This window comes from Pyxicephalus adspersus, chromosome 2 (genome assembly GCF_032062135.1).
Source record: "Pyxicephalus adspersus chromosome 2, UCB_Pads_2.0, whole genome shotgun sequence".
Taxonomy (NCBI): domain Eukaryota; kingdom Metazoa; phylum Chordata; class Amphibia; order Anura; family Pyxicephalidae; genus Pyxicephalus; species Pyxicephalus adspersus.
This window is the reverse complement of record NC_092859.1, coordinates 102,164,327-102,178,556: the sequence shown is the minus strand read 5'-3', so window position 1 is coordinate 102,178,556 and position 14,230 is coordinate 102,164,327. Positions and strand designations below refer to the sequence as shown.

General features: G+C 35.3%; 1 protein-coding gene across 4 annotated transcripts in view; it reads right to left on the bottom strand.

Annotated features, from left to right (window-relative positions):
• LRRK2 (leucine rich repeat kinase 2) overlaps window positions 1–14,230 on the bottom strand; it is a 78,711-nt gene that overhangs the window by 43,485 nt on the left and 20,996 nt on the right. For all 4 annotated transcript variants that reach the window (XM_072401637.1, XM_072401633.1, XM_072401634.1 and 1 more), the window contains 12 exons: window positions 11,907–12,034; window positions 11,097–11,176; window positions 10,892–10,998; window positions 10,647–10,776; window positions 10,391–10,515; window positions 7,966–8,099; window positions 5,578–5,722; window positions 5,107–5,246; window positions 4,509–4,637; window positions 3,536–3,706; window positions 2,023–2,302; window positions 460–618 (listed from right to left, as the gene is read on the bottom strand). In XM_072401637.1, the coding sequence (XP_072257738.1) occupies window positions 460–618; window positions 2,023–2,302; window positions 3,536–3,706; window positions 4,509–4,637; window positions 5,107–5,246; window positions 5,578–5,722; window positions 7,966–8,099; window positions 10,391–10,515; window positions 10,647–10,776; window positions 10,892–10,998; window positions 11,097–11,176; window positions 11,907–12,034 (1,728 nt within the window). The remainder of the gene's footprint in view (window positions 1–459; window positions 619–2,022; window positions 2,303–3,535; window positions 3,707–4,508; window positions 4,638–5,106; window positions 5,247–5,577; window positions 5,723–7,965; window positions 8,100–10,390; window positions 10,516–10,646; window positions 10,777–10,891; window positions 10,999–11,096; window positions 11,177–11,906; window positions 12,035–14,230) is intronic.

Below are 14,230 nucleotides of genomic sequence, written 5' to 3'. Positions count from 1 at the left end.
TGATAAAAATCACCTTACATAATGAAAACTGGGACATTAAAAAATTATATACTACAATACTGAAAACACCAGACCAAATAGATATGCGGGTAGTGATGAATGGCAAAAGGACTAAAACCAATTATGTGAAGTTTTTGAGAAATCTTGTGAGAATCTTCCTGAGAACCCACACAAAATGCAGACAACTGGCTATGTTATTAATGTTCGAGCTATAGCTCATTTGACCTTGACAACATATCCACAAGAGAAATCTAACGACCACTAACTGCAAAATAAATAGCTAGCTTAACATTTCTTTTTTATTCCACATCATCCTACTCCATACCTTTGGGAAGAAAATTCCTATTAAAACGATTTTTTTTTGTATAATGTAAAACAACCCCACAAAATACAACAGTAATTCTAAAACTTTATCCAAAGTTAGGAAAATAAATTTCAAAATATTTTCTACTGTACTACCTGAACTGTCTATGTCATCACTGCATGTGAATACATCTTCAAAACCATCATGAGGGAATGAATCATCACTTTTATCAAGCAAATCATCTACAGAACTCATATCAGACGATGTGCAGCCATAATACCGTAAAACTTTTCTTGCCAAAACTGGCCCCAAATCTAAAAAAAAAAAAGTACAGGACAATATGACCTAAACATTGAATGAATGTTAAACAACATTTATGAATGATAATACATGTTAAGTAAATTTAGTACATTTAGTCCATTCCCCTCATATATACAGGGTATAATACTCTTCCCTAGATGTAGGAAATTTCTCCTTTGCTCTTGTGACAACATCACAAGTGCTGAAGATAAATTTACTCTGCCAGAGCTAGAAGGCGGGATTCAGGAGGACACCCTATAAACCTTCCTTCAAAAGCAGTGAACTTTCCAGGACCACATGTCTTGACTGACTAGCTTAATACCTGTGCCCCTGCTGGTAACCCTCCCTAGTGTGCATCTCTCAAGTCCAAGCTGCTACAGAGGCAGTAGCTACTTAGGATGCCCATAATGCAGGTCTTGGCATAGTCTTCTTGTGGGAGCAAGAAAGGAAGGAGCTGAGTAAAATGTATATGATGCTGCATTTTTTTTACATTCAGGGTTAGGAAAACTAAAAGTGTGAAAATGCCTGCAGCAAAATTCCAATGAACAGGTTTTAGTCTCTAAATGGCCCTCTCTATTCAGGCAAGATTACTAAACTTAGGCATTTATCTAATCACAGTATGGCTATCAACACCCCCTATATCACACAAGATCACAAGACTAAAACAAAAAACTCCTGAAAAAAAACATTGAAAACAGTCTTTATGTAATTTGTAAATAACTTTGTAACAGAATCATAGTTTTAGTGTAACAGGACAAATATAGAATAAAATGTATACTTTTATCAACAGTAGCAAACGTTTTTTTTTTTTTAAACAAACACTGTCAAAGTAGAAAAATAATGTGATCCATTGCATTTTGGATTTAATAAAAAACATAAAACAAAAAAAAAACACATGTATGACTTTATTTTTATTGTATGAGATTATACAGTCATTGCCAAATAAATAGACCCATAGCAGAAATATACCAATGGTCTAGGAAGTGTGCAGATGTTATGTATATACAAAAACACACACACACACACACATATATATATATATATATATATATGTGTGTGTATAAATTAAATAAAAAAAGTAAGACCTGTTTCCATTAGGCCAATTAACCTAAAATCGAAACCTCACTTAATCTCACAAAATCTCTTGTTGAAAACTAACCAGTAACATAAAGCAAAACAATTGTTTCCCATGTTTCTTCACTCAACTGCCTCCCCTAATACCTCCACAATAACAGTGGTGTCTATTTCTAAAGCAGTGAATCTGACTTTCATCTCCTGGTGTAAAATCCATTACGGTCATTGAAATCCATTGACCTGAAAGATTATCCACCAGGGAATGTTTCAGTGCATATCAGATTCACTGCTTTATAAATAGACCCCAGTGTTATTAAACAAGAATACCTTACCAAGAAACATACCTTGTTTCCCTTCTGTATCTACAGAGGTCTGTTTGAGTGTCGGCTGTTTTTCCAAGAACAGTGGATGAAGCCATGAAGGTTCAATTTTTCCCATATGAAAACCTCCCAGACAAATACTGTTATTGGCAACATCTAAGCCAAGTTTGTTTAACAGCAAGCTTATAATCTCATTATTGCACTTATTAATGCTGATTTGAAGAGCTTTCTGTGCATCTTGCTCACGTACTCCATGATTTAACAAAAGTTCCACCAATTTAGAATTTGTACCCTTTTCACAAGCCTAATAAGACAAAAATATGAAAAAAAGGTTTGTAAATATAAATAATATTTCCCCATCAAAAATAAAAATGCATAATGACCTTTTAACACCTTGCAGGCCTGCATAATTATTTTTCTCTATCACCACTCATGATGAACCATTATAACTATGTTTCCTCCAATATACACCAGTCACCTCTCAAAAACTGGTTATAGTCAGTAAGTATTCAGTTATTTTTAGCATGTTATTTTAAAACGCTTTGAAGCGCCAGATTTAGAAAAAAATGTTTTTACATTTTTCTAGTGTTTGTGAATCCTGGGTGATAGTATTAAAAAATAGCTCTTAAAGTTTAGTTACCCTTCTAAAACAAGTGAGCATAAACTAAAATATGTATACTTAAGTAAAAACCAAGATTGCTCCCTTCCTGAAATACCATTTTTTTGCTTTATACTTGGGTCTCTGTGACCCTGTGTCCTAAAATAAAGTGTGTATGAAATTCTTGTTATCAGTGACATAAGTTTGTTACACTGCACTGAGGGGCAATATTAACACACAAAAGACCATTTAAGCACAAATGACCCATTGTACCCAACTCAAGTACAAAATACGTCAACCTGTAAAAAGGTAGGGTATATACAGCCTTTAAAAAAACACCTTCGGTTTATTTGGATTCATTACATTAGTGATATTTTGTATATACAAGAAAAAATATACTTCAATCAGTTCTGCAAGTTAGCATTTATCACATAGCTGCTCCTTGAACTTGCCAAGAATGCCAGATTGTCTGCTTCAAAAAAAAGCTCTAGAGGTAGCAAAGATTGCCTAAAAAACAAATCAACCAAACAGAATTGTATTGAATCCAGGAACGTAGGAAGACAAATCTTTTTAATTAGTACAGGTAACTGAACTTAGCTTTATATAGTAGATAGGCTTATTCGGTAAAACAGTCCAACAGTGCATAAATAAAATACAAATACCTGGTTTTGTTTAGGTGTTTAGTTGAGCAGATGGGTAATTAAATATACCTTGTAAAGTTTCTATGGTCTGCTGCTTCAAATTATATATGCAACACTCAGTCAAATCTTTGTTGATTGTATTTTTTATTCAAGGTTAATTGCCCCAAATGACTTTTTACAGGTTTTCTGAATTGCCTAAAGTGAACTCATGGGCATGGAGATGTGCACTCTCAGACTTGAAAGATTAATGATCTTTAATCCCCAAGGTAACTAATAAACACCAAATCAACCTGAATACCTGAATGATCAGCGATGTATGCTTTGTCTTTTTATTGACATCCGCCCCCAACAAAAGCAAGCTTTCCACTATGGCTATATGATTTTCAGCACATGCCTTTACCAGCAAATTGTTTTTTAAGTCTTCATCCAATGTCATTTCAGCAAAACACTGATAACACAGAGTCTGAAACTAAATATTAGAAAATTACATAGTATAAAGCAAAATGAAAAACAATAGGTTAAAAGAGAGTCAACGATGCAGAGTAGTACCATTTTGCTAAGGTTTTTTCTAGTAAGCATTTAAGGTAAATTCTAATTATATTTTGCGTTCCCTCTTCTTTTCATTCAATAACACCATCGTACACTGTACCAGCATTCTGTGTTGGTTGCTAGACAATAATTTAGCTAGTGTGTACTGCATTTTCTAAAAAGACAAGCCTTTAAGGTAAAATGAAAGCAAAGTAAGACTTTAGCCAACTGCATGGTTACCTCCTTAGCATTAGCAGTTCATTCATTAATTTTATACATTCAGCCTGTAATCTTTAATTCAGCAGACACGTGTACAATGTAATGCACTAAATCTCAGCTATGCATGCTGCAATCTAATCGAACAGTCTCCTTTAGATGTAAAATACACATGCTCTATGGGGAGGGGCATGGAAACAATACATTTTTACATCAGGTAGGCCCTTGCAGTACTGTCATTACAGTTACTCTTGTAGTAGTTTATTTCCTATTCAAGTCTATAGAATATTAGCGTACAGATGTGGCAAACAAACTTTTTACAGATAGGCAGCAAACAGAATAGGAACAGCAGTGTTAGGAGGCTGCATATATGTACCTAAAAGGTGAGAGTACAGCTAATTATATTTAGGGGGTCAAAGAGGGGGACTGCTAGATTTTTGAATAAATGTATACTTTAAATAATTCCTTATAATGGGAAAAACAGAAACAAAATAAAGATAATGCTGCAAAAAAAACAAGACGGGTACTTTTTGACTTCGTCTGTTTGCCAAGCACATAGAAATCTGATGAAAAAGCACAGTTTCAAATTCTTCTAAATCCAAAAGCTTTGCAAAGCTGTGCGACAACTTTATCAATGTTAAGGCTGTCCGAAATCCCTAAAGAGAACAAGATAACAAAATATTGTATATTATTCTGAATTTGTAAAGTTGAAAAAAAAGTAATGATCTGTTAAACTTTTATCCCTAAATCAATTAGGCAGATTAAAAAAACAAAACAAAAAAAAAACAATTATCAGGAATATTAGTATAATGAGACTACACATAGAAAGCTAACAAGGATTTTAGTGTCTTACTTAGGACAACAGTTACCCTTTTTCCATAATTATTTGACCATTTTATTCATTAGCACCCTTTTCATCCACTGATAATTCAATTTAAATGCAGTAGAAGTTATACATAAATGACAAACATATTGATTTCTGATTCTAATGAACTGAAAAGTGCTGTTATAAAAAAAGCATATTGAAAACTAGGTCATTAGACAGATAACTAACAGCTAGGTAATAAAACAAAAGTCAAAACTGGCTCTATAGCCAACATGGAAAGGACATGTTTGATGCCATACCTCCTCTTGAATCCTGACAACATCTTTATACCTTTGCAAAGTGGAAACCAGATGGCTTGATAAAAGGTGCATTGTGGCAATACACAAGTTTTTCCTTGTAACCAAATATGACAAGAGATAAAAACCAAAGCACTGGATTTCTGGAAAATAAACACTATTCACTTAGGACCATAGAAACTATTTACTGACAAACAGCAGACAATTTAAAAATCAAAAATTCAGCAGATGTTGCCACAGACTTTCGATATTCTCACCAAATTTATATGATGGTTCTAAATAAAATAACCTATAATTGAATAAGTGTGATTGAAACAAATTCAATTACATAGGTTTCTTACTGGCTCATGTGAACTGGTAAGATCCTAGAACTGTAAACTACTAATAGTAGTAATTATAAAAAAATGCACATTGTAACAGCACCAGCACGCAATATCAACTTTTAAATATATAAATAATAATTATTGTAATCACCTGGGTTTCCTGGGTACATCTGGATGGTATGCAAAATAGTATCAATAGCTCCCTGCTCTGAAAGCAATTCAAGTGCGCCTGAACATTCTGATAGGGAGCTCAGAACTTTAAAACCACATTCCTGTATGGAAGGATTGCCAATAAACTGCAAATTGGAAAAAGTATTAGTATTGAATCAAGTTGTTTTTAGATTTTTAAAAAACACATTTTTGGTTCCAAAAATCATGCTACCAAACATTGTGCCACCTAAACACACAGTAGTGTGCCAACAAGTCTTTTTTGCAAGTGCTCTTACCACCAATTTTTACCACCAACGTTTCAACAAAAATTGTTCAGCAGAGGCTATCTTGACCAGTTTAGCTGTTGCGCTATCTATAGCTGTGTAAATGTACTAAAAACCGCCTAAAATTGGAGTGTGCATTACTACCAATAAATATCTGCAGCCAGTTGAACTCAAATGAAGTTCAAGAGAGGGAAAATGTTTGCCTATAGTTACAAATGGACAAATTTTATTTGGCAAAAACATGGCTAAATGCTATAAACTACTTTTACTACCTTATCTGGTAAATAGGGATAAAGTGGAAACTAAGGCTACATACACATGTCCAATAGTTCTCCCCTGATAATCAGCTCAGGGCCCATATCGGACGAGAATCTGGCGTGTGTACAGCACCCGTTGTCCATCGTTCAAACGACCGTCCTGATCCACGGACGAGGGACGACGAACAATCCTAATGCAAGGGAACGGGAAGAGTGCATAGCAGGGTGCTGCTCTGTCGTTCTCCTCCTCCTCTCTCTATAGAGCAGAACGGTGCTGTATGTACAGATCTCTTTCATGCATCCTGCAGTCCTTAGTCATTGGAAAGGATCGTGAAAGATCCTTTTCAACGACACCTATTGCACGTGTGTACCCAGCTTAAGACTAAGGGCTTCTAAACCTGCAACAGGAAACAATGGTTAAGAGGCTTGGATGGGAAGGGGGGAGTGATCCCTTGTGATAATGGTAAGGTTTGCAGTTGATGGAATATAGATCTAACAGTATTAAACAGACACATGCAGGGAGTGACTAATGCAGCATCTGGATTACAGAAAAAAGATAGTGGTAACAAAAATGGCAGTAAAAGAAGTAGACTGGATGCATTTAGCTACAAAAACATGTATACCAAAAAGATATGCAACATGTCATGCACCATTCTGTTATACATAAAATCTCTGTAAATAAAGTAATAGCAGCACTTCTAAATCTACCAAATTTTACAGACTACTACACTGCCACATCTTAATTTCTAGTGAAACTAAATAAACATATGCAATATAGCATTTTTAAATTTTATAGCCTTGGTATATTGCACAGGGTTATATATGACTATCACCAGGATTGAAAATGTGATTCTGTACAAATCACCAAAAGGTGAGAGAAAACAGTGATAAAGCAAATATTTTTACTACTATGTCTAAAGGAAACTTAAAGGTAACCAAACTCAGAAATGTCACTTTACATAAGAGGATAAGAGGGCAGACAACCCTTTTATGTAAGGCAAAAATTCTGTTTTTTTTTTTTTTTTTTTTTTTTTTTGGTGCAACACTTTTTTTTTTAATTCTAATTCTCTATCGCCTTGGCTGCTGAGAATAAATGGTAGCGCAAAGCCTCCCAGGATACCTACATCACTTATCCCGGGAGGCTCTTGGATGCTCCTTCTGCGCATGCCCGAGCATCTCGTGCATGGGCAGGAGCCTTTTCGCGCAAATAGAAAAATTGCATGTGCAGTGGGATTGGCAATTTTTTTTTCATCCTACGTCACCTGATCTCGCGCCTGGGTCGGGTGACATAGGATGAAGAACCAGGAAAAAGAGCAGAAGATGGCGTTGCCCGGAGCCAGATGCAAGACATCCCCAGATGGATCAGACTGCCCGGCGGGATTGAAGTGTATTTTTTTTTTTTTCCCAGTTTTAAATTTAGTTCCTTCTTAAGAAATGGAAAGTGAAGTATAGAAAATGCAGAGATTCAGAAGTCTAATAATGAATTTAGAAACAGGTGATATACCAAAATGCTTTGTATGTAAGCTTTGGTAACTATTAAAATTAATGAGCAACGTCAAGTTCACTTAAAGGAGAATTTTGGGAGAAGGGGAGGGTTAATGTAGTGTTTAGCTACCTATAGCACATTGGCGTCTCTCAGCCTAATAGTTATGTCCATGAGTGAAGTTAGTTTAAGGTATTTTACTGCTAATGAGCAGAAACCACAACAGATATATAGGTATACCATTTGAAGACAGAGTTAAGTAAGCAGATGTGTCATTCAACGTAGGAGAAACACATTAGGTTGATTAGCAAAGAGTAAAAAACAGTAAATGCTTTAAAATGTATTAGAATGCTTTAGATACATACTTTGTTAAGGGCTTCCAAAATTAATTTATGTGTTCCTTCTAGTAGGCACTGGTTCTTGATAACTTTAACTGGGAGATGAAGACATGCAGTTTCTTCTGAATTCACTTTATCAATTGGCGCACTGAACATATTGTCTGAAAAAAAAAGAAATACCCATTTACTAAATGTGTAAAAAGACATCACTAATTATCCCTAAACATAAAGAGGTGTGTGCCTTTATTAAACTAGATAACCTGTACTGTAGCAATGTAAGGTACCTACATTCAGCTTTCCTACTTTTGTTAAAGCCTTTTTTAACACAATCACTTCATTTCAGGGGCTCAAAAGTAATTAGACAAATTAAAAGGCTGAAAGTAATATGTTCATTTCTAATACTTGGTTGAAAACCCCTTGCTGGCAATGACAGCCTGTCAGTCTTAAACTCATGGACATCACCAGATGCTGGGTTTCCTCCTTTTTAATGTTCTGCCAGGCCTTTACTGCAGCGGCTTTTAGTTGCTGTTTGTGGGCCTTTCTGTCCGAAGTTTAGTCTTCAACAAGTGAAATGCATGCTCAATTGGGTTCAGATCAGGTGACTGACTTGGCCATTCAAGAATTTTCCACTTTTTTGTTTTAATAAACTCCTGGGTGGCTTTGGCTGTATGTTTTGGGTCATTGTCCATCTGTATTATGAAACGCCTCCCAATCAATTTGACTGCATTTAGCTGGATTTGAGCGGACAGTATGTCTCTGAACACCTCAGAATTCATTCGGATGCTTCTGCCCTGTGTCACATCATGGATAAACACTAGTGTCCCAGTGCCACAGGCAGGCATGCGCGACCAAGCCCTCACACTGCCTCCGCCATGTTTTACAGGTGATGTGGTATGCTTTGAATCATTCTGGTAAAGGTTTATGAAAAAAGAATGTTTTTCCAGAACTGTGCAGGCTTTTTTAGATTTTTTTTTTAGCCAGGTCCAATCTTGCCTTTCTATTATTGAGGCTTATGAGTGGCTTGCACCTTGCAGTGCACCCTCTGTATTTACTTTCATGCAGTCTTCTCTTTATGGTAGACTTGGATATCGATACGCCCTTCTCTTTATGGTAGACTTGGATATCGATACGCCTACTTCCTGGAGAGTGTTGTTCACTTGGTTGCCTGTGTTGAAGGGGTTTCTCTTCACCATGGAAATGATTCTGCGATCATCCTCCACTGTTGTGTTCCATGGACGTCCAGGCTTTGTTTCTTTCTCATGATGTATAAAACTGTAGATTTTGCCACTCCTAATATTTTAACAATTTATCAGATAGGATTTTTCTGTTTTTTCAGCTTAAGGATGGCTTGTTTCACCTGCATGGAGAGCTCCTTTGACCGCATGTTGTTGTTTACAGCAAAATCTTCCAAATACAAGCATCCCCCCCCCTCCCCCCAAATCAACTCTAGGCCCTTTATCTGTCTAATTGATAATGACATAATAAAGAAATTGCCCAGTCAATTGTTCAATTACTTTTGAGCCCCTGAAATGAAGTGATTGTGTTAAAAAGGCTTTAGTTCCTCGCATTTTTATGCAATCTTTTTGTTCAACGCACTAAAAAAAGCTGAAAGTCTGCAGTTCAACTGCATCTGAGTTGTTTCATTTAAAATTATTGTGGTAATGTACAGAACCGAAATTAGAAAAAAAGTTGTCTCTGTCCCAATATTTATGGACCTAATTGTATATAACATGCTGGATACCTAACTAATGTGAATTCGCCAGCATCCAAGGAGGTATGTTGTTGGTGTGGTTTCGCTCATCTTCCCATCTCCCTTGTAATCTGGCCCTGCTGCCTAGAGCTGTATTGGAGGGATTTCTTTGGGAAAGATGTTTTTTATACTTGTCATCAAGTTGCTAAGTATTGCGTTGGTTAAGTTTATAATGATGTTTCTTCACTTCTTTCAGATATGTTGATAACGCTATAAATTAGACTTTTTACAGATATGTCTTTTATTTTTTATGTGTAATGTCTTGAAAAGCTCCTAAAGAAGAAGGTCATTGAAGACCACAAAACATATCAAAATAGTTTTTGAGACATGTTGTTGTAAAGTGGAAGAAAAAATATTTTTATCTGCATTTGTACTTTGTACTTTGAATAAGTATATATTTTTTAATATATGTTTAACATGTGGACAATTGATACCTAAATAGTCCCAACAATCCACTAGCCTCTTTTTTCTGTGCATACAATATGAATATGCAATATAAATTGCTTTTAACTTTCAATTACACAAGTAAAAAGGATATTTACCAAAAACATTTGCCTAAATTGTAACTAAAACTAGTTCAGGACAGAACAGAAAGCAAAAGCAAGCATTCAAAACAGAGAACATATTCCTGTTGTATGTTATTTGGCATCTCATTGTATATTAAATGCAATTTACCTAATAAGACAAAAAGCAAAGTCTCACCATTAAACATGATCTGTAGCATCATTCGTAGAGCCACCAGCTGAACACAAGCCACTTTTTTATGTTTCTTCATTGCATTCATCAAGCTGGTCATAGTCACAGTCATTACATCCAAATTAAACAAGCTTAAACATAGAATGAAAAAACATTTACAAAAAAATGGTTAAAGTTTTGTAAAAAAACGTAAAAATTATGTCTATAATACAGTATCCATTTTTTAAAAAAAAAACCCTACTAACATATAAATATATAATACCTTTCACTGAAGAGATGAAGTAATACTCTGCAGGCACTCTCTGTTGCTTCTGGAGAATCAAGATGTTTTTTCATAATTTCAAGCACATTTATATGAACACCCTTCTCCAATAAAGTTTTTCTAATGATTGCTGCAAAAAATAAATAAATAAAGCAAAACATTGTAATTTCCTATTTTCTGAATACTCAAACACATGCTTCACTATTGCACACCTAGCAATAATATATATATAGAACCATATTTACCATTATGTTCAGAAAGAGTAGCCAAGGCTGTTGTAGATGCGTGGAACACTTCCTTGGAAGAAGAATGCATCAGCATGGACAACATTACTTCTCTATGCACAGAATACCTGATGTAATGGTATGCATAGTTAGTGGTCAAAAACTTTTCCCGGAGTTCATGCAGATTTTACATAACTTACTAAATATTAACTACAGCGCTACTTACTGATGTTGTTCATCCCCAATATTATCATGAAGCTCAGGGTGGTACATAAACAGATTGTTTAAGGCCCAGCATGCAGCTTCCTAAAACAAAGGCAAGCAGATGTTGAAGCAGTAATATATTAGAGTAAAAAAGTATTACTAAACATTTACATTTAAAACCCAATCACACATTTTATTAAATTGGCAAAATAGATTCTAGGTGCATCAATAGTCATTTAGTTTGTTTTCTTGAAAAATAAGCTAGAGTCTGGGGAGAAAACTCTTCTCAGCCAAAATTGCCAAAACTTTGTGCTCTGTGGAGATGAATGATCTCTTTGCAGAGGATGAGCACACCCAACCAAGTCAAAGTCAAAGCCAGAGTGTTGTAATCAGCGGGGAGCACGAGCTTTTCCGATATCAAAGCTATAGGTCTAAATAAGTCAGGAAATCTTCAGGCCTTTGTACTGAAAGCAAGGGTACTAAGTGATACTATCTGGCAGTGGACACAGTGGATAAAAAGAGGAACTTTAAATTGTATGTTGTTGGACATAAAAATGTACATTTCTTAGAAAATGGTGCATTTTTGGTGGTTAGGGCTTGGGTATTACTTTACATGGTTAGGATGGAGAATACTGCTAAATACTGTATATAAGCCAGCCATAAAATAGTTGAAATGTGAGAATTTAAACTGGTCAAGATATGTTCCAAGGGTTAAACTTAAATCTGACTGCAAAAATCAACAGAAATTTCAATAAGCCGTCTGTGATTTTTTTTTGCAATTACAACAAATTTACCTGACAGAAATAAAGCATAACAAACATGTAATATTAACCTGCACATCTGTGTTCTTTTTGTGCAATTTTAAAGCTTTATATGAAGGTTCAAACCAATAAAGCTGTCCTTTAGTATCCTGTAAATCTTCTCTATCTTCTAAATCCTTGTTTAGAAAAATAGTTTCCGCTAAAAGGAAAGAGAAGGTAAAAATGAATAATGTAAACAGCTATATATCAAGGGACAGATATATTGCAACACAGCTGAAAAAAGTTTAAAACTGCAATTCTTATAAGCATGTCTTTTTCCTAAACTTTTTCAAATGATAAAACACATATGGGTCTACATTCCTGGTGGAAGTTCCACCAAGTTTGATTTTATTATTAAATGTTGTTTATTTATAAGTTTTGGATTTATTTTTTACGCCAATAAAACCTATCATTCTGTTTAGTGCCTAATCAATTTTTCTCAAATGTATTAAACTGTATGTCCAGCAACATTTTTTATATTTAGTAGTAAGCAGGAAAGGGTTAGGACCCTTTAAAGTTGTTTCATACTTTAAGTACCCTGCTATAGGGATTGTTCTTCCTTTTCCAGTCAGGAAATAAAAGGAAATCATACATTTTATCTCCCAGAGATTTGTACCTGGAAAAAAAGGCTCCTATTAGAGGATCTCCTCTCACCTAATTTTCAGACCTAACCCTTAAAATTATATGAAAATAAAAGTAAGGGAAAAAACACGCCCCTTGGAATTTTACATGATCATTTGTACATACCCCCAGGTAGCTTTATTTCACGGGCAGTTTTATTTGATAGCACATTACCCAGGCCATGGCCTAGGGTAGATTGGCCACTAGAGGGCACTCTCAGAACCTCCAATTGCACCGTTCTAGCAGGTGCAGTGCTCCATCTATATCATAGAGGAGCTGCTCTATCTGGCAGAATGGTGCAGCCTGGAAGTTCTGTGACAGGAAACATTCTGTTTGGGTGTCCTAAGATGATCACAGGCAGACCAAAGTCATCAAATACAGTATGTTGTATCCCTGCAAATTTTATGTGCAAAATGAAGCAGGTACAAAGTTCTCTATATCACCGTGCCTGTGACTAGTTAAATACCCTAACCTAAATTTTTCTTGTCATCTTCCTTCTATTGTGCATTTTGATACTCCTGGGAATTAAATTTACGATTGCCTTTCATGCTGATTTATGCTCTTGACTAACTGGCTGTATCCACGGGTTCACAACTTGACCTGGTAATCCTGATTCAAGCAAGTAATATCGAGTTTTATCCTGTTTACCACCGTAGGGTAATTATAGATAGGTTCATTAACATGAGCTTTTAGATATGTTGGCATCTCTACTTTAACTTATCATCATCAGACTGTTGGTACCCCAGCCATACTTGAATGGGGGCTATAAAGCAGTTTTCATGATACAGTGTTAATTGTAGAGAGTCTAACTGCTGCCACTGCTTCTTTCCCAAATAAAAAAAAACCCAGGGACAGGACGGTTATCTCGACAGAGTGAGATAAATTGTAAGCAGAGCCTCTTGCCCCAAGATTATTATTTTTAAATAAGAGCTGCCTGGAATATAATATAATTTCAGATTCAATGTATGAGGCCCATGCAGTTCCTTAAACTAGATAAAGGCTCTTTGTATTTCTCGTCCTTTAGGCCCATTTCTTTCCTTATATAAGGAACTTTTTCCTATAATTTAAACCTAAATTTTTTTCATAAGCTACCAGCGAAGTACTGCACTTGTGAATACGAACTAAACGTATTTTATCCCTCAAATGTCTACAGACACAAACCTTCAAAAGCATTTTACTCACACTTAAATTTCACATAACACTGTAGGTTCTGGAGTGACCATGTCCTTGAACTTGATAGCTTCATACATTTTTTTATTTCACTTATCCTAGGAGGTAATGGGTTTACCATTCAGTCTTAAATGTCATAGTGACTGTTCTCCTGTGCATGCCCAAGCCTGGGCACTGCTTTCTCATGGGAGTCCCACAAAGGTAAATGAACCAGCATACATTCTCATACATGCACTGATGCCATTAGGAAGGACAGAGAGAAGTAAAATAAAAATTGAATGCAAAATTTATTGGGTGAGGTAAGTATATTTACTGAATGCTTTTCAGCAACAAAAAATTTCTAAATTTTGCTGAATCTGATTTTGCTTTGATTGTGTAAGAATCTGTGTTAGAATCACTATTGCTATTTGTGGGCTTCTTGTGGTCATATTTTTGTTTTCCAATTGTATGTATAGGGTTTCCTGATCTTTCCTTTTAATATACTGGTTTATATGTTGGTTTATTACTCTACTGATTCTAATCCCTCAACCAGGGTCAGGGCATGGGGGTTATTCAGAAATATTAT